Source organism: Phalaenopsis equestris, unplaced genomic scaffold (assembly GCF_001263595.1).
Source record: "Phalaenopsis equestris unplaced genomic scaffold, ASM126359v1 Scaffold000237, whole genome shotgun sequence".
Taxonomy (NCBI): Eukaryota; Viridiplantae; Streptophyta; class Magnoliopsida; order Asparagales; family Orchidaceae; genus Phalaenopsis; species Phalaenopsis equestris.
The window spans coordinates 171,096-193,941 of NW_018164679.1; the positions used below are offsets into that span (position 1 = coordinate 171,096).

The 22,846-nt window shown below is 35.7% G+C and overlaps 1 protein-coding gene across 1 annotated transcript; it reads right to left on the reverse strand.

Annotated features, from left to right (window-relative positions):
• LOC110023930 (protein NUCLEAR FUSION DEFECTIVE 6, chloroplastic/mitochondrial-like) lies at positions 1-22,133 on the reverse strand. Its single transcript, XM_020723587.1, has 3 exons — positions 21,855-22,133; positions 21,657-21,778; positions 1-240 (listed from the first exon to the last, which is right to left on the reverse strand). Exons 1-3 carry the CDS (start codon positions 22,019-22,021, stop codon positions 221-223), a joined length of 309 nt encoding a protein of 102 aa, XP_020579246.1. The 5' UTR covers positions 22,022-22,133; the 3' UTR covers positions 1-220.
• Positions 22,134-22,846: the final 713 nt, after the last annotated feature.

Below are 22,846 nucleotides of genomic sequence, written 5' to 3' on the forward strand. Positions count from 1 at the left end.
GAAGAGAAATTTGGTCCTTAGCTGGAGAAAAATGTACGTAAGACGTACGAAGCGCTGCGTACATAATAGAGGTTATATGCAAATATGAAAGTTTAGGTGTTAGATGTGTAAATATATAAGAATTATGTGGTATGAATGTAAATGCAGCATAAAAAGAAAGTGAACAAAAATTTTGACTTCCAGCAAATCAGTGCAGCAGCCAAACCTTGCAGACCAACTTTCACGGACCATCAGAATCAGCTGGAAAAAGGATCATAATGTTACATTGATTTTTCAAAATCATCAGTAATAGATCCATAATCAAGTTTATGTTTACTGAAAATGAACCAAATTATCTTTATAAATATTCACAAATGCAACTTAAAGGAACAAGCATGCCTACATAACCTGCGTAAATAAATATTTCAGCAGCCTTTTGAAAATCATAAAGTCTATGGGTTAAGGAAGATTTTTACATACATATACCACTCAATTCCTATGAATTTACATATATAACACCTAAACTTCAATTTTTACATGTATACCGCCTTACGTAGGCATGAAAAGCTGTATTTCACGTTTTAAAAGTTAAAAAAGTGATATTTTTGATGTGATATCAAAGATTTATGTGGTATAAATGTAAAAGAGCAAACAGAGCATGGTTTTTGAGACTACTTTTGTAGTTCATTATTTCTATATGGCTTTGGTGAAACCCTCAAATCATGCGCTTTGGGATTACTTTTTGAACTTGCATGCATGGTTATTTCTGAATCCATGATCAAAACTATCGAAATAGCATTTGTAAGTCCGAATATAGTATTTTGCAATGATTCTAACTTTGTGATTCTAAAATGGTACATTTGCATTGCATTTGATAGTGAATACCACATGCATTCAATTAACATCCTTCATTTTGATCATTCCACCTCCTCCCAAGTTTAGTTTCCTTCTAGGGCTCTCATTTCTTCAGTATGAAATTTGATATTATTTACCTCAAATATAGGTGTGTTTTTGTGTTTCCTTCCTGAGAGCAATGGGAAGATAGATATCAAAATGGCTTAGAGTTTGAAGGTTAAAGTCCATACCTTCATTATATGATGGCTTATCTTGCATGCATTCAAATGGTTGAGCAAGCTTTGGTTTAAAGTAAGTATACATGTAGTTGTAGTTTAATAACCTAATCAATAGCTGTTGGCTCTCTATTATTATCAATGGCAAGCCGTGTGGTTTTTTTTAAAATTGGTTAAAAGTTCAAGTCAATGCAATCTTTTGCCGCCTACTTTATTTCTTATGGCGGTTGAATCTCTCTAGAGGAATAAATAAATTGTTCTATGACTATCGGATTTGTAACTATGAAACTAAATGTAGTCTTGTGGTCACTCATTTAAATTTTGTCGATGATTTTATTATCTTTTGTAATGATTCAATAAAATCGATCAACATTATTAAGAAACTTTCTCTAGAAATTTGAAAGTGTTGGCGGTCTATATATAAATAATAACAAGAATTGCTTTATTCATGTAAAGTTTTACCTTCCAAGCATCTGAGCCAAAAAGAGACACAGTTTTTCCGTTCAATACTTGACTACCTGGGGGTTCCTATTTATAAAGGTAAGAAGTCCTTTTTATTCAATGAGATTATTGTTAATATTAAGAACAAGATAGCTAGTTCGGAATTTCACTTCCCATCCATGGGGGGTCAAATCACCATCATCAGAAGTGTTATTTGCTCTCTTTCCTTGTATATTTTTCAATCATTAAATTCCACTCTGGAGGTCTGATAACAAGAATTGCTTTATTCAATAGCAGTTTTTCCGTTCAATAACAAGAAATGCAAAAATTTGGATCGCATTGTGTCGGCGATAAAAAGTTGGGGCGTGGTGAGTCGCCCGTAAAAAGCTGTCGGTCGCCGGAATCGAAATCCCGTCGCCCGCTTCGGAAGGACGTTTTAATTTACATTAGATTTAAGTTTAGAAAAATATGAAATCAAACTGACCCCATAATTTTCACAGTTTAAATGAAAGAGCACTCTACATCAAACCTTGTATCTATCCCGAGGGATAAACACCAAACTTGAGGATGAGACTCGATCAAATAAATTAAGAAATATATGACGTTCGTTTGGTCTGCGAAACTGTTTTATTTGCCGACAAATTCCTCTATTCAATATGAAAAATTAAATAGGGTTTATTTTAAGCTGGATTCGGAAAAGCTTCCTATAAGGACAAACCCCTATAGTTAATTACATCTTAAATGACCGAAGTCACTTAAGAATACTCTCGATAAAAATCAGAAAAAATTATCTTCAAGGACTTCAAAATGATGGGACTTATCAACAAAATCGGACAAAGATGTGCGAAAGAGAAATGACTCAAATTTAGAACATTTATTTCAGAATCCAAAGGAAGAAGAACTAAGGGATGCCACAGCTCCAGAGGAGAACCTCAGTGACTTCCCAGTCTACCATATGGTTTGGCTTCAGTTTCGAGGAGAAATATTCAAGTGTTTTATTCTGCCAATTTTATCTATTTAGAGCTTACATTTGCGTGAAACGATCACACAAATAGCCTGGAAGATGTGAGGATTTAGGTCGTAACGAACGACAACCTCAGAATCCTAAAACGAGTTAGAGCTTAGATCGTACAACAGAACTATACAAATGTCTAAAAAAAAATGTTGAGGATTTATGTTGTGTTAGGCGAACAACCTCGAAATCCTATAAATTGTTGTTTTAATTTCTATGAAAAGAACGGTTTAGCTGGGGAAGACATGTTCTGCGGTTGAAGATGGTCGTGCTGCCCACCGCACTAATTCCAACCTCCTTGTCGTGACGAGTTTAAGTTTTCTATGGTGTCTGATTATAATGTCAAATCCAACGGCCCTATGGTTGTAGTTTTTCAGATATTTTATAGAAAACATGTGAAGTTGTATAGTGTATAGCATAACAGTAGAATATGTAGCACATGACAAGCAATAGAGTATGCAGTAAGAGAACAGTACAACATGCGGGGTAAGGGAAAAGTAAAAAAAATACAGCAGGTGGGTGATTTGCAAGAAAGTAACATACTGTAAACATAAAACAAACTTGTATACCTAGGAGGTCCCCTGTTCCTTAGGTGTAATTGATGCAACAGGTACAAGCAACAAAACTTGAGGAAACAGACTGAAATGCTTTATATAAACGAAAACAAAAAAACATCGTCCAGAAATCTCGAGAAAGATCGTCAAAAGACTCACGATAAGAGAACTGCGAGGAAATCGACGAATCGACAAATCGATTAAAATCGTAGAAAACACAGGAAAATCCTGAAAAGAGATCATGAGTGCTTTGTCCAAAAATTCCAAGAAAAACATATGAAAAAATTTGAAAAGAGGGGGACCGCAAACACTCGGGTTGGGGCTAGGCTCAACTATATATCAGTACTCGAGGGTCGTCGAAGGCTACTCGGTCACCCGGATATATAAAGTTTGTCACTCAACTAAAAGGGTGTCATATCGAAACTAACTCAGTAGGGTACTCCTTAGCTAAACAGGTGAACAACCGATGTTTAAAATGTATTTAAAATTTATATTTTCAGCATGCACATAGATTTCAAACATGCAAAAAGTGGGTTGTATCAATTTTATTTGTAGCGAAAAATGTATTTTTGTTTTAGAAAAAAATGTATTTGTTCCTATCAAATTTGTTTTTATAAATTTTGAAAAGTAGTTGTCCAAACGAGTTGATTACGCTGTCGGGCGTAGGACCGCCAACAACCTAAGACGGGTCAACTCCCGCTAGTCTTGTGTTGGTGAATGATACTGTCATCCTACAGCTCACCGGGTTCCTAAATCGGATCCTGATGGGTTCCTGAATCGGATCCCGATGTCGTAGGATGACATATCATTCTGCTCTATCTCCTGTGTTCTTTTGTCATCACCGCCCTAAGCCCCAAAAAAAACGGACCTACTTGCGACCTTGTTTGATGGTTTCACGTATAGCAAAAGACTATACGCGAACACTTATGTATCAGACATAAGCATAAAAAACCAAACCAAGCAAGGAAAAAAAGAACAAAAATGGGGTGAGAGAGAGAGGGGACAGATCCACCTAAAACATAAAAAAGAACGGAGGATGAATCAGTTCTCAAAACTCATGACGAAAAAGACCTAAAAAAGAAGACCCGAAGATCCTTGAATCAATCCGAAAGGATATCACTTTCTCATATTTTTATAAATGGCTTAACCCGAGTCAAAATAACCTCCAAACGCCGGTATCCAAACCCCAAAGATATTTTTTATGAAATCAAGTCGTCTCAACCAAGTATTCTCCTGAAATAAAATTCGGAAATCTCCCAAACTTCACAATTTAAATAAAAGAAGAATAACCCTGGGACGACGACCACTCATACTTCCAAAAATCATGCCAACATTAAAGCTATTCAATTTCAGCTTAATGAAAATCTCCTCGTATCAAATAAGCATGAAATCCTTCGGCTAAAACCACATAGAAGCTCACGACCGGGCTTCAACAAATAGAAAAAAACCAGAAAAGGTTCTCGGCCAAAGCAAGCCACAAAGGAGGCAACTATTAAGACTCACGGCTCAGGGCAACAAAGGGGCAGCTGCTAAAGCCCACGACCAAAGACAACCCAAGGAACAACAAGTAAGACTCACGGCTAAGAAAATCAAAGGGGCCTCCCCTAGCTATTTTACCGTACCCCTTCGATATACATAGGGAAATGAATAAAACGGTTATAAAATTTTGGATGACAAACTTGATTCATCCACAAAAATCAAGCTAATCAAGTCCAGCGGGAAGGACCAAACAAATCCAAATGACCCACCGACACGATCACGGGTAGGGCTAAGAAACAAGGGCCAAAAGAGGCTCACAGCCAAGGCAACCCAAGGCATAAGGAAGGCTCACGGCTGAGACAACCCTACTCAATTAAATAAAGATATTTGATATACATAAGAGAGTATAATATATAACCCTCATTTTGGAATAACAGATTTGATCCATCAATAATCATCCAAATCTTTCAAGCCCAACAAGACGGACTAGATTAAATTAAGTCATCCCCAATAGGTCTTACGAGTAGGAGCTAAGGCCAGTAAAAGTCAAAACCCAAAGCCACCTCTCGGGCAGAGGAAAAACAAGGCAAAATCGAGCATTCAATGGCTAAAACAACCCTCCCTCAGCATGTGTTTTATATGAACAGGGTAGTATGAAGTAGAGAAGCATGCATAAATCTCAAAGCTAACATTTCAAGGCCTCCAAAAATTCCTTTTCTGAACCAATACTTGAATGAGAAAGAGCAGTGATAAATCAAACACCAAGCCTTCAAGATAAACTTTGAGAGACTTCCAAAAATAAATCTTTTCATACCCTACATAGATTTCGAACAAAGGAGGCAACCACAGGAGCTAAACCGAGCTCTCTACACATGCATTTTTAAAATTCGAACAGTAAAGTAACAGGAAGTAGAGATATGAGTAAATCTCCCCAAAATTATGATTTCTTTAACATGCATTTCTAATAGGGGAAGCAATAAAAAAACAGAAGAGTATAGGAAGCCCCCCTTTGAATCTCAACATGCCATTTTACACATGATAAAAGCATGAAAAAGAAGCTAGAACAAATTTGAAAGGTGAAGCATGCCTCCTCATGAACCTACACCCTCAACTAAGTAGCATGAAGAATTTAAAACATCCCCGACGAGCATATCAAGATATTAGCAGTTAATAGTACGTTCAGCATGAAAAATGCCTACTAAAATAAAGTCGCTTGCAATATGTATTCCTAGCCGAACAGAAAAAAGAAACAGGGAGCAGCCCTCAGCCGGTCAGAACCGAAAAGGAGCAGAGCAAAGGGGAGGGGATACCTGACCCGACTCTTTCTCAAACAGCAAAAGAAAGACGTATGATTTCTTTAACATGCATTTCTAATAGGGGAAGCAATAAAAAAACAGAAGCATAAGAGTATAGGAAGCCCCCCTTTGAATCTCAACATGCCATTTTACACATGATAAAAGCGTGAAGAAGAAGCTAGAACAAATTTAAAAGGTGAAGCATGCCTCCTCATGAACCTACACCCTCAACTAAGTAGCATGAAGAATATAAAACATCTCTGACGAGAGATATTAGCAGTTAATAGTACGTTCAGCATGAAAAATGCCTACTAAAATAAAGTCGCTTGCAATATGTATTCCTAGCCGAACAGAAAAAAGAAACAGGGAGCAGCCCTCAGCCGGTCAGAACCGAAAAGGAGCAGAGCAAAGGGGAGGGGATACCTGACCCGACTCTTTCTCAAACAGCAAAAGAAAGACGAGAAAAGCTCAAACAACAACTCCAAGCACTTCCAGAAATTTTTGCAAAGTCTCCCCCTCTCCCAAAATTTTCGGCTCTCTTTTAGAGTCTCCCCAAATGGGGTAAATATAGCTATGAGGGAGAAGAGGAGCTCGCTTAAACTCACCCACCACGGACCAGAGGTGAGGGAAGCGGGAAAATGGCGACAATCGTCGCAGAGAGGAGCAGGGATAAGAGATCACGCATGGGGGGCTGCGGCTCGAGAGGCCGCGACATCATGAGAAAAGAGATAAGGAATTGCTGCAGGAGATGGGTCTCGCAGACGCGTGCGCAAGAGGGGTCAACTGGCTCATGAACGAGACAGAGGAAGGCAGAGCGAGCTAAGGCTCGGGCGAGAGATAACTGAGGGTTTAATGGGAGGAGGAGAGAGATTATATATGTTATAATAATAATATCATTAATAATATTATTATTATAATCACTGTTTTGTGCATTTTCTTCCAGATGCGTCGTTGTAGTGAGATGAAGGTCCCCCTTAGACAAAATGGACGTTCCGGACGCGTCGGCGCAATCCGTTTTTGTCATCCGGAGTCGTTTAGGCAACCCCTTCGAAGATCGGGACAAAAACGCGCCACGACCTGAAACACGTCAAAAACTCGGCTCGAGCTCGATTAAACAGGACGGCGAAGAGCACGGTGGTGCCAAACCAACGAGTACAGTCAATCCTAAGACTGATAGTCCTATAGGAATACTCCATGAGTTCCTTCAGAGTAACTTTACCTGCTAAGCAATAGCAGTCAAAACTACTATATGGAACGTCAAATCGAGCGAAAAAAGGTTTAGAATTGCTAACAGAGATGACTCCTTCACTAGTTTTCTAGGAGTAGTCGACAGAAAGGTCCTACGGCTAGATCCTAGGTTACTAAGAAGGGGAAAACTGCACCTCGATCGAAAGCGAGGTCAACACATTGCTAACGAAATTCTTTTGAGGTTGGGGTGATTTAAGGAAGTCCATCCATAGGACTTCTTGGAAGAAAGTATGTTTTCCTCACTTCGAAGGGTCGGTTCTTAGAAGTGCCGAGAGCTTATGGGCTCAATTTGTACATTGCAGATATTGTCATGGGTCTCACTCCTAGAACTTGGAAAAGAATTCGTAAAATTATATGGAAAACTAAGGGGATCATTGTTCGGGGCTTAGGAAAAGGGTTTTTTTTTTTTTTTGGTAAGATGGTTGGGATCTGGATCTTTAGACTCAAATTAATTCTCATTCCACTTCTGATTTGAAAATGTTCCATGTATTTTACTTAATAGTTCCTAGAATAGAAATCTGGTTGATGATCCAGTTCCTCCCTCAATAGCTCAGAAAATTTATTCCATGCCTATTAATATGGAAGCTAGGGATCAAATCCTTTTTATCCCTTCTAATTATAGCTTATTTGTCTTTCAAAGATGCCTGGCAAACTTTTAGATATAAGAAAGATACTTCTATTATTTACAATTTCTTTTGGGGGAAGATTATAACTTACTCATCTTCTATCTTATCTTGAAAAAATTTGCATAATTACTTACCTGTTGAAAGCAATTTAAGAAAAAAAAGATGGGTTTTACTTGACTTCTAAATGGCCGTGTTATTTTCAATTGGAAGATACTAAACATCTTTTTGTTAATGGTGTAGGTGCCACTCATCTTTGGAAATGGATGGATGAAAATTTTAATTTATCAATCTTTAACCCTAGGTTCTCCAACAAATACCTTATTAATACTTGGTTATATGCTTTTAAGGTGAATATTAAAGATCATATAATCAACATTATCATCACCCTTATTTTATGGTATACTTGGAAAGAAAGTAATGATTCCAAGCATAGAAACATTAAAAGGAGTTACCAACGGATTATCTCTTTGATTAAAAACATAATTCAACTTTTATCTCAATCTAATCTGATTAATGAACAAAATTTTAAAGGCTGCAAAAATTTTAGATAGAAGTTTTGATCTCAACATTGCAAAAGCCGACTGAATCTGTTATTACTTTGGTTAGATGGATCAAACCTAATCTTAACTGGGTAAAAAGCAATACTGATGGTTCCCTTTCTAAATATAATGCTGGTCTTCGTGGTCTTTTGAGGGATTTTTCTGGTAATGTTATCATTGCATTTGTGGGTTCCTTGGAGATCTGCACTGTGCTTTTTGCTGAGTTATTTGCTTTGAAATATGACTTGGAATTAGTTATTGCCTTAGACATCAGGTATATCTTTTGGTATCAAAATTTTTTACATTTTGAAATAAATTCAGTCTCTTTTAAAAATTTGCATTAAAAAATATCTCATATTTTTTGTGAAAGTAATGCTTGTACTGATTGGCTGGCCAAAGATGGTGCTACTGGTCCTGATTTCCAGGAATTCTCCCCTCAAAATCTTACAAGGAACTAAAAGGCCTTATGTATCTTGATAAAGTGGGGCTAGCTTACTTGAGAAATAAAACTTTACTCCCTGGTTGCTTATTTCTTCTCTTACTGTGGGTTTTTGGTGTTCATGGCCTCCTATTTCAGCTATTTTTACTTCTTAGCTCTGATGAGAACTTTCATATTTATTTCCTTAATACAATTTTCAACTTTCCTCTTTACTCTAGTTGGATGTGGAGTTACCCTATATGTTCAAGATGTTTGGTAGTTCTAATCCAAGGGCCTTTATCTTTGGATTTCAGAATTTGCCCGCTGAATGGATGGATGGTGATTTTAAACAAGTGGTCAACCATTTATTTTATGCAAATAGCTAATCATAGTATCTTAAGTATCAATTAAGTAATATTGGCTAATTGGATATATAGTATTTCTTTATAGATTGCATATTGGGAGCAATATTCTGAGTTGGATGAATATATTACTTTATATTATTTGTTGCGTTGAGATGGCTGGTGGTTCTAACTTTGGCATTAATAATTTTATCAACCATTATCGTCTCCCCTGCATTTTTACATCACTGCATTTGATATTAGTAATTTAGTTGGGCTGAGACGCCTTGTCAGAAAGGGCGGTAGACCCGTAACCTTCTATGGACTATAGTGATGACATTTTATGTCTTGTTTAATAATGACGTGACTATATTGGTCTGTGCTGTTTTTACATTTAAGTTTTGGCAATACCGTTTCAGTTATAGCAAGTCTTTTCATAAGCATGTTACTTTCCTTTATAAAGCCTTATCTTCCTTCTGTTTATAGGACCTATCTTGCCAGAGCCTGTTCTGCTTTATAAGCTTCTATTACGTTGCCTGGTTCTCATTACTTATAGGAAGAATGGAGCCTTAGTTTTTGCAGTTCTCTCGACCATTAAGGGTAGAAGTGTGGTTTGGATCGAAGCCCCCATCCTTGTAGCTTGCTATGTATAAGGATGGGGGTTCAATCCAGCACCACTTCTCTTCACTTGACTACTTGTTACGGTTGCTTATTCTCCTGGTTTTTATATTCCTATGGTATTGTTGGGTTGTTTTCTCGGCCTATTCTCTCGTTTCCTTTTCCTCTGTGGGTTTTACTTAGGTTTGTGTTGTCTATTTCACCCTTTGATTGTATGGTCAGTGCTCTGGGCCCTTTGTTGTTTACTGTGAGTGGTTCTTATTGGCCAAATTTCTTCGCTTGCTGCAAGTCAATGTGCTTTGAATTCCTGTATTGCTTTTGGATGACTGCATTAGCCAGTCTTATGTTGTGGCTAAGAAGACATCTAAAAATTACATATGAATCCAATATTTTGGGTGATTTTCGGTTCCCTGGCATCAGAAGTTCTCTTATTCACTTAATACTACGCTCATAATTTTGTCATGGACTTTATTTTGCTGGATTTTAAAAAATTGAAGTTGATCGTCCTCCTACTCATCCTCCTGTCTTTGAAGGCTTTGCCGATCCTGGGTTGTCTTTCTCTAAGGACTTATTACAACTACTTTGTTATTTTTGTTTTCTTACTTCACATTGTAATGGATCTGTGTAGAACCCCATAGGTTTTCTTTGTATTTGGTTTTAGATGGGGATCTCATGTCCTGGGTTGTCGCTCTAAGGACTTATTACAACTACTCTGTTATTTTTGGTTTCTTAACAGTGTAATGGGTCCGGTAGAGAACCCCATTGTATTTGGTTTTAGATGGAGATATCCAATTTAACCTTGCACTCCTTTTTGATACTCATGAAGTTAATCTCTAGGTCCTTTAATCTAGGTGCTTTTGGATGACTGCATTAGCCACAGTCTTATGTTGTGGCTAAGAAGACATCTAAAAATTACATATGAATCCAATTATTTGGGTGATTTTTGGTTCCCTTGCATCAGAAGTTCTCTTATTCACTTAATACTATGCTCATAATTTTGTCAAAGACTTTATTTTGCAGGAGTTTAAAAAATTGAAGTTGATCGTCCTCCTACTCATCCTCCTGTCCTTGAAGGCTTTGCAGATCCTGGGTTGTCTTGCTCTAAGGACTTATTACAACTAATTTGTTATTTTTGTTTTCTTACTTAACATTGTAATGGATCTGTGTAGAACCCCATAGGTTTTCTGTGTATTTGGTTTGGGGATCTCATGTCCTGGGTTGTCCTGGGTTGTCGCTCTAAGGACATATTACAACTACTGTTATTTTTAGTTTCCTAACATTGTAATGGGTCTGGTGGAGAACGGTCCGGTAGAGAACCCCATTGTATTTGGTTTTAGATGGAGATATCCAATTTAACCTTGCACTCCTTTTTGATACTCATGAAGTTAATCTCTAGGTCCTTTAATCTAGGTGCTTTTGGATGACTGCATTAGCCACAGTCTTATGTTGTGGCTAAGAAGACATCTAAAAATTACATATGAATCCAATATTTTGGGTGATTTTCGGTTCCCTTGCATCAGAAGTTCTCTTACTCACTTAATACTATGCTCATAATTTTGTCAAAGACTTTATTTTGCAGGAGTTTAAAAAATTGAAGTTGATCGTCCTCCTACTCATCCTCCTGTCCTTGAAGGCTTTGCAGATCCTGGGTTGTCTTGCTCTAAGGACTTATTACAACTACTTTGTTATGTTTGTTTCCTTAATATTGTAATGGATTTGTGTAGAACCCCATAGGTTTTCTTTGTATTTGGTTTTAGATTGGGATCTCATGTCCTGGGTTGTCGCTCTAAGGACATATTACAACTACTGTTATTTTTGGCTTCTTAACATTGTAATGGGAGAACCCATAGGTTCTCGTTGTATTTGGTTTTAGATGGAGATATCCAGTTTAACCTTGCACTCCTTTTTGGTACTCATGAAGTTAATCTCTGGGTCCTTTGGATCTTAGGGAATTCCACCCCCCCCAATAATTTAAAAAAAATAAAATAAAATACTAATACATCGAGTAATCATCTATAAAAGAAACAAGGCATCTTTCCCAACCTGCACATCAATAATAGATAAGAAGAAAGACATCAAAGTTCTCGATAGCATAAATGATAATGTGATCTATGTTGTTTAGCCATTTGACTATATCATAGTAAAACTCTTCAACTTCTATTTTATCAAATAAAGTAAAAAATTTTAAAATACTAAAAAGGATGGATAGCCCACCTTAATATGTTAGAACCAATTCATGTCTGTACTCAAAATAGAAAAATCAATTTTCTCATGATTCAGCCCAAAAATAGACAATGAATATAACAGCAACAATAACAAGCCATTATCCCACTAATTGGGGTCGGCTACATGAATCCATTTTCTCCAGTGTGTCCTATTGAGTCTCATGTTTTCATTTGATTCTAACATCTTCAGATTATTTTTTATACAATTTGTTGAAGCCTTTTTAGGTCTACCTCTGCCATTTTTAGAACAAGGCGAATCAAAAACATCTACTCTCCTAACAGGATCGTCAGATGGTTGACGTTAAATGTGACTAAACCATCTAAGACGACTCTCTTTAATCTTTTCAACCATTGGAGCTACACCAATCCTATCACAGTATATTCATTTCGCATTTTGTCTCTAAGGCTTCGTTTGGCGCTACTGCGAGGCTGCGGCGCGACACCGCGCAGCTAAAAATCGATGTTTGGGGCGGCGACAAGCATGCGGCGAGCCGCGATATACCCCGAACGCGGAATGCGGTGAACAACCCGTAGCCTGGCTTTCTTTCTTGGCTACCCTAAACACCCGATTCTTATTTCTTCCCGTGAAAGAAGACGAACTGCGACACCTCTTCTCCGACAGCTTCCTGCTCTTCTCCGGCGCATATCACGCAACCAAGCAGCCTCTCTTCTCCCGAGTTTCTCATGTGTAGGGCTTCTTTCTTGTGATAAGATTTTTTTTTTCTATTTTTTTCGAGATGGAACAGAGGTGCTCTTTGTAGTTCAGAGAAAACTTTTGGGTGTTCATTTTTTTTTTTTGTGCGAGAGTGGGTTTTCCTTAGAAAAACCGCTGTTTGTTCTATAGCCAGGGTTTGGCCCTCCCTGGGAGAGTTTCTGACTTTTTAGTTGTTATCCTGAATTGATTCTTGTGGCTAATTGCGGCAATTTTCGTTTCCAGGAGTAATACTGCTAAGCAATCAGTTGTTTTCCCTGTTTTGTCGCAACCACTTTGTTATTCCCAAAATATTCATTCTGCAATACATGACACCCTGTTATAGAAATAAGATAGTTGGGTTATAGCCATAGGAATCCCTTTACAAGGAGAACCAGTTTCATTTAATTTCTTGATGTTCCCGATAAACATAAAAATGCAAATCTCTATGGCAATGGCTCATAGGTGATGTTATTACTCTTCCTTGCTATTTCCCCACGGAAAGAAGACCTGAAGTTGTATTATGTGGAGAGCTGAAAATAACATTGGTGATGTATTTGCTAGCTTATCAACGCTAAAAAAATGAAACTGCACAAAATTTAAGTTATATGAGATTGCAAAATAAATTTTATGTCTTCAAAGATATTTACTTCGATAGTGAAAATCCTAAAAATCATATGCTTATAGCAAGCAAGAGGCATATCTGAACGAAATATCTCAACCTATATTTCACATTATAGATTTTTTGTGTCGGACGTTTAGTATTATGTATTTTGCAATCAAATTTTTTTTTTTTGTAGGACGTTCCATTATTTTGAATAGTTTAAATAGTCCATACTTTTTTTTTGCTCTTTTGATACTCACTGTGACGTGAGATGAATATCTGTAATTTTATATTGTTTTTATTTGAACGTATCAAATTTATGGTTTCTAGGATTGACTAAAAATTTGTAGAAGTTTGTTTTTAACATGTTAAGCTTGTAAAGTGATGTTCTGCTTCTGATGTATAATATATAAGATTATCATTGTTCTGTTCCAAACAGTTTAACTAAACAGGGGCAGAATAGTCATTTTTTCAGAAACAGCTGTCTCACAACTGTTTTCACATAACTGCAACAAACAACCAGCCAGCTTTCCCGCAGCAGCTTCTCCACAGCAGCTTCCTGGGGCAGCGCAACTGCAGCTACGCCAAACAGACCCTAAGTGTCAAGCCGCTCATCCACCTAAGCATACTCATCTCAGCAACACTTAATTTTGTTTTATGCTTCTCTTTTAAAGGCCAACATTCTGCACCATAAAGCATTGTAGGTCTCACCATCATCTTATACAATTTTCCTTTCAGTCTAATCGGTAGTTTTCTATCACACAATAGGCCCAATGCGTTCTTTCATTTCAACCAACTTGAACTCTACTAATAACATCCCCATCTATATCGCCATCACTTTGAACAATAAACCCGAGTTATCTAAAACAACACCTTTTAATGATTTGATTATTCATAGTTACAACTCTGTCACCTCTGTCACTAGAGCTACTACCTACTAATAAAATTACAATCCATGTATTCAGTTTTAGATCTACTCACACAAAGGCCTTTAGACTCCTAAAATAGACAATGAATAAAATGAAAGAATCACAATGCAAAACAAGTTAGATAAATGGACAATAGATTCATGGCTAATTTTAGAAAATGGAGGGTGGATGATAACGGGAATAAAAGATCAGTTTAAAACATCTCTTTTAGCAATAATAGCCACATTTTCATAAACTATTTACTGTTTGATATTCAGAACATGATGTATATAAGAGTAAAATTTACTCAAAAGAGTTTATCATGTATGCTGCTCCTCTATTATCCAGATTTATTGGAACTATTTTAAAATACACTTGAGAAGTATGAATTAGTGCACTTACCTTCTTAAGCTATAAAACATGTATGTACTGATTGGTTGAAATGTTATCAAGAAGGTAGCCTTTTAATTCTTTTTTGTCAAAATCCTTTCATTTCTACAACAAATTTTTCTTCTCCATAGAAGTGGTTTCTCTTGATGATGATTTGATTGGTTCTTATATGAAGGCTTATGTTTGTTATATGGAGGCTTTCTTTATAATTTCCAACGGTGTCTTAGTATGTCCTACCCCTGTGCAATATTTACAAAATATACTTTCTCGATTAGTAAATCTTGGTAAACTGCTTCAGCTTTTATGACTCGATATAATTGGTATTTAATGAAGAGGCACTAATCATTGCAAAACTGCTTCTACCAAAAATCAGCCCTTTTGTTCACTTCTACTAAAAAAATTTAGAGTTCGAAGGTTTCCAAACATTTGTATACATTAGTCATATCCAAAATTAAAGTCGACTTGAAATTCACTCTTTCTTCTTATAGAAAAGTTTGTAACATAGTAGCATTTCCATTGTCTCTCACTTTAATACATTGGCAGTAAATTCTGTAATTCCTTCAAGTTTTAACTAAACAAATAATAATATTAATATAAATAATAAATAAATTTAAAGGTCGGTAAGAGGAGTCGCACATCCTCACAGGAATTATAACACACGATCTTGCACACTTCCCTTCAATTGAAACAGACGAGCAAGCGAGAGGAACAGTAGAGAGATCGAGAGAGGGAATCTCTGTAGCGCCCTAGCCGAGGAAGGAAGTCGAAGGAGAAGAAGAATAACGTAGGATGGGTCGAGCGACTTATCTGTGAGTGAAAGAAGTCAAAGGAGAAGGGAAGCAGTCGTGCGTCCTTCACGTGCAGAGGAAGCCACAATCGAAGGCAGAACTAAACTATGTGTGCAAAGGAAGAGGAGGAACGAGACGCATGTATAGCATTGGGTAGAGCCACACGACTTAAGTTAGGAAAAAATAAGAAAAGGAATGGCATCGTGCGCACTCTATTGGGTCGAGCGACTTATCTGTGAGTGAAAGAAGTCAAAGGAGAAGGGAAGTAGTCGTGCGTCCTTCACGTGCAGAGGAAGCCACAACCGAAGGCAGAACTAAACTATGTTTGCAAAGGAAGAGGAGGAACGAGACGCGTGCATTGCATTGGTTAGAGCCACACGACTTAAGCTATGAAAAAATAAGAAAAGGAATGGCAGCGACCGAAGGAGAAGGGAAGTTGGGCTCTCGCAGTATCGGCTTGAGGTTAGTGTTTTCAAGCCGTGCGAAGAAGAAGAGGAAGGAGATCAAGGGAAGAAGAGAATCACAACGTTGTTCTAGGTCGAGCAACGACCAAAAGCAAAAGTAGAAGAAGCTCTCATTCTATGGGAAGGAGGAGCTTTGAGCTTGCGGAAAGGGAAATTGACCAGGCAAGGTGTGTAAAATAAAGGTTTAACTGAAAGTTCATCAAATAAATTAATAATATGTGTGTGTGTGTTTAATGCAATGTCAAATTGAATCAGGATCTTAATATAGAGATTTTCGACTTGAAAGGAGAAGTTGGTGATGTGTCAAGGTTGAGAGAGATAGATCTGAGTAAATAGGTAAGTGAGTTTTACTATGATATTTTAATTAATTATGTTATTTAATTACATATGTTATATGTGTTAATTAAATAAATTAGTTTAAATAAAAGATAATGATTTCATATCAACATTTTTCATGAATGGATTTTAGTAATTTTAATTTATCAAACAACCAAATTGAAGTATGATAGAGAGGTCAATGTGCTAGGAGAAGTACAGTGAAAAGATAGGTATTTAAGAGGTCTTTTAAGACAATTATGAGTAATTATTTTCTTGTATGCATTAAATTAATGTTTTATTAAATGAATAATTAATTTATTAAATAGTTTAAAACAAGTATTTAATGCATGTCTTGCATTTTGAAAATCTGAAACGGTATCACAAATGAGAGAGAAACAACAGATATATGAAGTTATACTTTAAATGATTTTAAATTCATATAAAACGAAAAATAAAGGTTTAAGGGGCTATTTGGTTTGTTGAAAATAAAATGCAACGTAAAAAAAAGTTTGTAGGGTATTCTGATTATAGTGTACTTTGAATATTTTAAAACTGTTTGGTTATTTGTAAAGTAAATACAGGGAAATTCTTTTTTCTATTTGGTTAGATGCATGCGGAATAAAGTAAAAAAAAGTGTATGTTGAATACTCATGGGTTGCTTGGTTGTGTAAATGGAATGTAGAGGTTTTATTTTTCATGTTAACTAGCTATATATTATATAATATTTACAAGCTTATATGTTTAATATTTTAGTATTCATTTTATTTTATATAATATTTTAAAATTAAATTTATTTTCCCAAAAAAATTTAAATTTAAAAACAATTTATTTATATAATATTATATATGATTTGCATAAAAATAATAGTTACTACATCATTTTCATTTTAAAAAAATTAAAAAGATCTATAGTTACACAGCATGTATGAAAAAATTAAATTTAAACAGGCTCATTTCTTAAAAAAAATAAAAAATGTTAAAAAATTGTATTTATTCCTCTACAAGCAAACAAAAATCGGCAAAGATTCCGCTGTAGAAATTCATACTTTAATCTATAAAGTTCCGTTGTAGAAATTCATACTTTAATCTATAAAGTGAATAACTTGACAAAAACTTCGAAAGAGATCTCATCCATTTCCCTAAAGATATAAACCAATGTGGAAATGATACCTCGAAGAAGCTTCAATAACCATATTGAGAGAGCGAGAGGTTACAACGTCAGAGAAAACCCGTCTTTGCACAAGAGCCTAATGCCGAAGCACGTTCTCTAACTGTCATAAATGGAACACCCCACAGAAGGCGGCAATGATTACCAGCTGAGGCGAGAAAAGAGAAACCAGGACCAGTGGCGCGCTGTCACAATGGCAGACCTAGCAAGCCTGCTGTTGTTGTTCGAATCAACATGGAGAGAATCATTTTGCTTGCGACTTTAATGGGTGAGGGGATAAAAAAGCTTTGAATATACAACCACTAACGCAAGTTTGAAGTGGTTGTGCGGGAAGGATCTCTCTCGGGATTTCACGGGACTTATTTTTCACTTGGTTTGAAAGGAAATACTTTACACGTAAAACTAGCTTTAGGGTAAACATTAAGTACCCTTTAAAGTCACGATACATTTATTTTACAGCACACCAAACATTAATTTTTTTTTAAATTCAAATAATTAATTTATAGTACGCCAATAAATTCTAAACCAAACAGCCCCTAAGTCATACAAAATTACCCCCAAAAGACCCTAGTAGAGAAGGCAATATACCCGTGCATGTTAAAGGAAATAATGAAGGTATACCTTCGGGTGTAATTTGAGCGTAACTTCAAGAACATTTTCTAGGGTACATTCGGCTACATTTTTTGGGGATACCTTCGGAAATGACAGTAATCATGTTATGACTCAAAGAGGTGAAAAACAGTAAATACTTAAAATGAAACGGGAATGGATAAATTTAAAAGAAAGTTTAAACATTTATTAAAAAATTAACTACATTTTATTTTGGTCATTCATGTAAAACATTAGCATAATAATTTAATGAATATTAAAATTATAATTGTTCATTAAGTCAAAAATGTTGTAATTAATATTTTCTTTCAGAAAAAGAAAAGCTTCAGGTTGATATGTCCGGTAGAAGAGATTTGATTTAAAGAATGACTGTTGTAAATACGTACTAGTTTATAATGTGTTTGTAGTTTCTTTTTGTACTATTTCTTTTGAATAGGTATACTTTGTCTTGTGGATTGAGATTTTACTTACAGATTATTTCTGTTATTTTTTGATGATTTGAATTTCCTTATATGAAACTGTAAGATTTTTAGTAGTTCTTTTATAAATTGGAAGATTTTATAATTTTGTGGATAGTTGTTTTAGAGTTAATATCGTCCAACCACTTATCTTACTTTGGTTAATTTCAAACTATCAAGTAGTGTCGTGACAGCTTCAAGTCGTAATTTTTTTTTTATTTTAATACTAAGTAACCAAAAGGAAACTTAGGGTCTGTTTGGGGCAGCTTATTTGGTGCGGTGACGTTTTGAAAACACACCTGGCCTGTTTGAGTAAACTGTGTTTTGGCAGGTATGCGTTTTCAGAACGCAAAAAAGTGTGTTTTCACACTGCACCTATCTAAGTGCGGTGGGAGATTATTGGCAACAATCTGGCTTTTTCAAAAAAAATAAAAATTTGTAATAGCCACCGCACCTAGCTTATCAACGGATTATTTTTAATCAGCTTATCAGCAGATTATTCAATAAGTTACAGCTGCTCCAAACAGACCCTTAATTGGTGGTGTGAGGGTTGTAGCTAATGGTGGATAATTAGTAAATATAGTAAATCAGAATTTAGTAAACTCTGATGGCATTAAACTTTGTAAAATATTTGGCATTAAATGTGTTAAACCTAATTAAAACCAAACAAATAATTTGGCTATTTTTTAATAATTTAAGATTTAGAATGTTATGAAATTTAATGAAAAAAATATATCATGAGACACTTATAAACATAACTTGATTATGTAATCAACATTGCCTAGTAGAGATTCTTGTTCCTAATCGTTTCCATTTAACTCTTCATAAAAGAAGTTGACAACAACTAGCTTTGCGTGGCAGCGTGTATAGATAATCAGTGGTGGGAACAGGAAGGCAAGGGTAGTGTTGAAGCAGAAGTATGAAGGAGTGGGCACTTTAAAAGAGAACAAGATGTAAAATAGCATTACATAGGAAGAAGTGAGAGAGCTACAAAGTTAAATCCCGAAATGGGAGTAAAATTCAAATCCACATAGAATTTACAAGATAGTGGATTTAACTAATAATAGAGGTAAAATGGGATGATAGATAGTGTAAAATTCAAGGATACTTTAAAAATAGTTTGAGCATATAAAATAATTCCTTATTAAATCCTACAAAAATCTTGCTACCAAACATCCCCTTATTAGACTAGTGCGCATTTTGAGTCATTCAATACAATTACACAGTGCAAAATATTAAATTATGCTCATTGTTTAATTGGTCATATAATTTGAGATCATACATATGATTTGTTAATCTCACAGATAATTATACAATTGTACTATATGATTATAGAGTTTGTAATCATTGCACATACCTATTAAATCTTTTTGGGAATTGATTTTTGTTGCCAAATTGATTTTCCAACGGATTTTGGCAAGTTTTCACAAATATTAATCATCAATTTGCCAATTGTACATACCATCAAATGAAAAAATTGAAATGAATTTAACCTAATCATACAAAAAAAGGTGGATTGTATATATGATCATCCATAACTCTGGCGAAATGGCTAGTTTTCTCGTTTAAAATATTTGAGATTTATAGAGTCATTAGGCAGTGTTTTAGTCATCACATTTTACTTATAACTATACCCTATTTTGTGAGCTAAATTGTAAGATAATTTTAGAGAAAAAATTAATTGTTCGTTAAAAAAATATTTGTTATATTAAAGTTATCTCACTCATTCCCTTAATATTTGTACTAATTTGATCAGACTTTCATTGCATAAATCTAGCAACCATTTTATTATCGAATATATAATGATTATTTGTTAACGAAAGCCTTCGATCACCGTGAAAGTGTTGAAATAGTCCACCTTGGTATTTTCTTTTACGTTGAAGAGTTAGACTGCCTATCCTGTGAAGAACAGATTTTTAGGTGATATTTGCATGTTAAGGAGAGCATGTATGTTGTGTTTCTCCACTAGCTCAAGGAGAGAAGGGGGTTGGTTTACAATAGGAAGTGGTTAACAAGATCCAGAGCAAAGGAAAGTCTCATGTGTGAATGTAGGTCAGTTGGGATTCGAATCAAATAAAAATAATTTGTGGCACATTTGCTCTATGGTTGATTGGTTGTATCTTTGCACATTTATTTTATTATTTTAATGCATGAATATTTATGATGTGAATCTTGCACATGTTCTTACATTAATACATAAAATATTCTATACTAGTGCTTTTAGGTTTCATATTGTCAAACATTATGCACATATCATTAGATCTCCACTGTTTGTGTTGCTTTCGTATTTTGTGACTTAATTATCATAGCTATTGTGGTTGAGCAGATCTTCAAGATCAAGATTATTAGTTTTCTCACTCACAAATACACCTTAGAAACTTGTTTGTTTCTTTGTAAGTTAAAAAGACTCGTGCTTGTGCTAATTCTCTTTAAAGACACATTCACCTTAAAGCTTACTAGCTCTTGTGTTCGCATAATTTATCGCAAGTTCTCAAGTACATTGAGTGTTTGTTTGATATAATTGTTTTTATATTATTTTTATTGAGTGATTTGATGATTCGTTGGGCTTAAATAGAGAAATTTTAAAAAAAGTTCAATGGTGTCATCATATACACATTCAACCCCCACCAACACCAACAACAACCCCCCCCCCCCCCAACCAAATCCCCTCCCACGTGTTGGTAAGCTAATATTTATTTATACAGCTCCAACATTCGACTTATTTTAGCAGGTAAATCACCAACTAAGAATGTGTCATTTGCATAAAATATACACCATGAAACTACTTCACTTTGAATATCATTTGTAACATCTCTAATAATAAAATAATAGAGATATGAACTTCAAGTTGTTCCTCTAAATATTCCTATCATAATAGTATATTTCTTGATTATTTCAATCTACTTATAATACAAGTTGATGCTCCATAATACATTAACACACAAACTTCAGCATACCTTTCATGCATTTTTTTTCCAAGAAAAAAAAATGTTAAGGTGCAAGCTTAAATTGCCTAAATTTGAAGCACAATTTCTTCTTAACCATTACCAAAAAAACTCTACATTCCAAATTATAGTCTACTTGCAAAGCACTCAAGCTGAAAATCACCTCACTCCAATGCATTAAATGATTCAATAAATGTGCTAAAAACTAACTTATCAATAAATCCGAATAGCAATCAAGGCATTCATAGCACTCAAAAACTTTAACATTCATATAACTCAAATCTTTAACTTCATGTCATAAAAACCACTTTTACTAACTTTTTAAAAGTCAACTGAACCCTTTTTTATGAATAGGTTTACTACCATCAATTTAAATAAAAGAAAATCGAAATATAAATTGTTTTAATTGAAACACTAGCAGATGAAAACTACCGCTAGGGTCCTGGATGGGCTCGGCAGGAGATGATACCCTGAGAAAGAGCTCGACAGCTCTGAGAAACGAAGCTCAGCCGTGAAGTCAACCGCGCTGCTGCCACCGCCGTATGCAATGGAAACAGAGAGTAGCTGCAGCGACTCAGTTCCAAAGGGGACCTTTAAAAAACCCCATTTTTAGCCCCAAAACAAGGTTGATTGCAGGAGGAACCAAGATGAAAGCGCAATTTCAGACCTTGCCACTCGACGAACCGAAGAACGGGAGGCGGCCTTGGGGGTGGATGGAGGGAAGGGAGAACGCACTGCCGTCGCCGCCTTGTCCAAAGCTTTCGACGTTGGGTTAGGTGGCCTTGGAGTGTGGAGAGAGGAACGGATCATGAAACGAAGAGAGGAGGAAGCCATGGTATCGAGAAGAATTTTTCCAGCAATGAATGGATTTAGGGTTTTGTAATGATGGAGAGTGAGGAAGGCTCGGTTGGTGATTGGAAACTAGTCGAGCTCAAGGTGCACTGAGCTTGAAAAAATTATTGGGTTCATGTTCTCTGTACGCGGCAATGGAAAATTAACATGTGTAATGGTGGGCCCTCAGCAAAGAGAAATGAGCAGAATGCGAGACCCGACCCGAACTCCGCCCAATAACCGGAAAAAAACGTATATTTGTGCTTATGGAATCCCGCCAAATCTAGCATTTGGACATTTTCGATCCCGCCAAAGATTATTAGTGTCTTATGGATGTAGATTTTTTTTATTTTCTCGTCTGTTAGTAGTCGACGAGTAGGGCAGAGCTCGTCTGTTAGTATTCGACGAGTAGGGCAGAGTTCTTATTCCGTGCCGAGACCACATTAAATGGATTTCTCATTCAACCAAGAAATGTTGATGGAATCTAAGAATGATGGTGATCAGCTTGGATCATTAGCTGCGTCCGGAAGTATTCCTCAGGTAGAGTTATTTCTTATGTTCTGTGTGCTGCGATTAATGGTTTCCAAATGATAGTATTGCTGGGCTCGGATGGTTTGATTACTATATTATTTGATTGCTAAGTTAATTTGTAAGTGTTATCATTGTGTGTAAGTTGTCGTAATGGTATTATCTTTCTGGTATTATTGTGGTTGATATTGTTTTTTTTTATATCATTTGGGTCTTATTTAGGTTTTATCATGGGTTTATTATGATGTTATTATGATTGTATTATGGTAGTATTGATGAATAATAGGCTTTCAAGAGGGA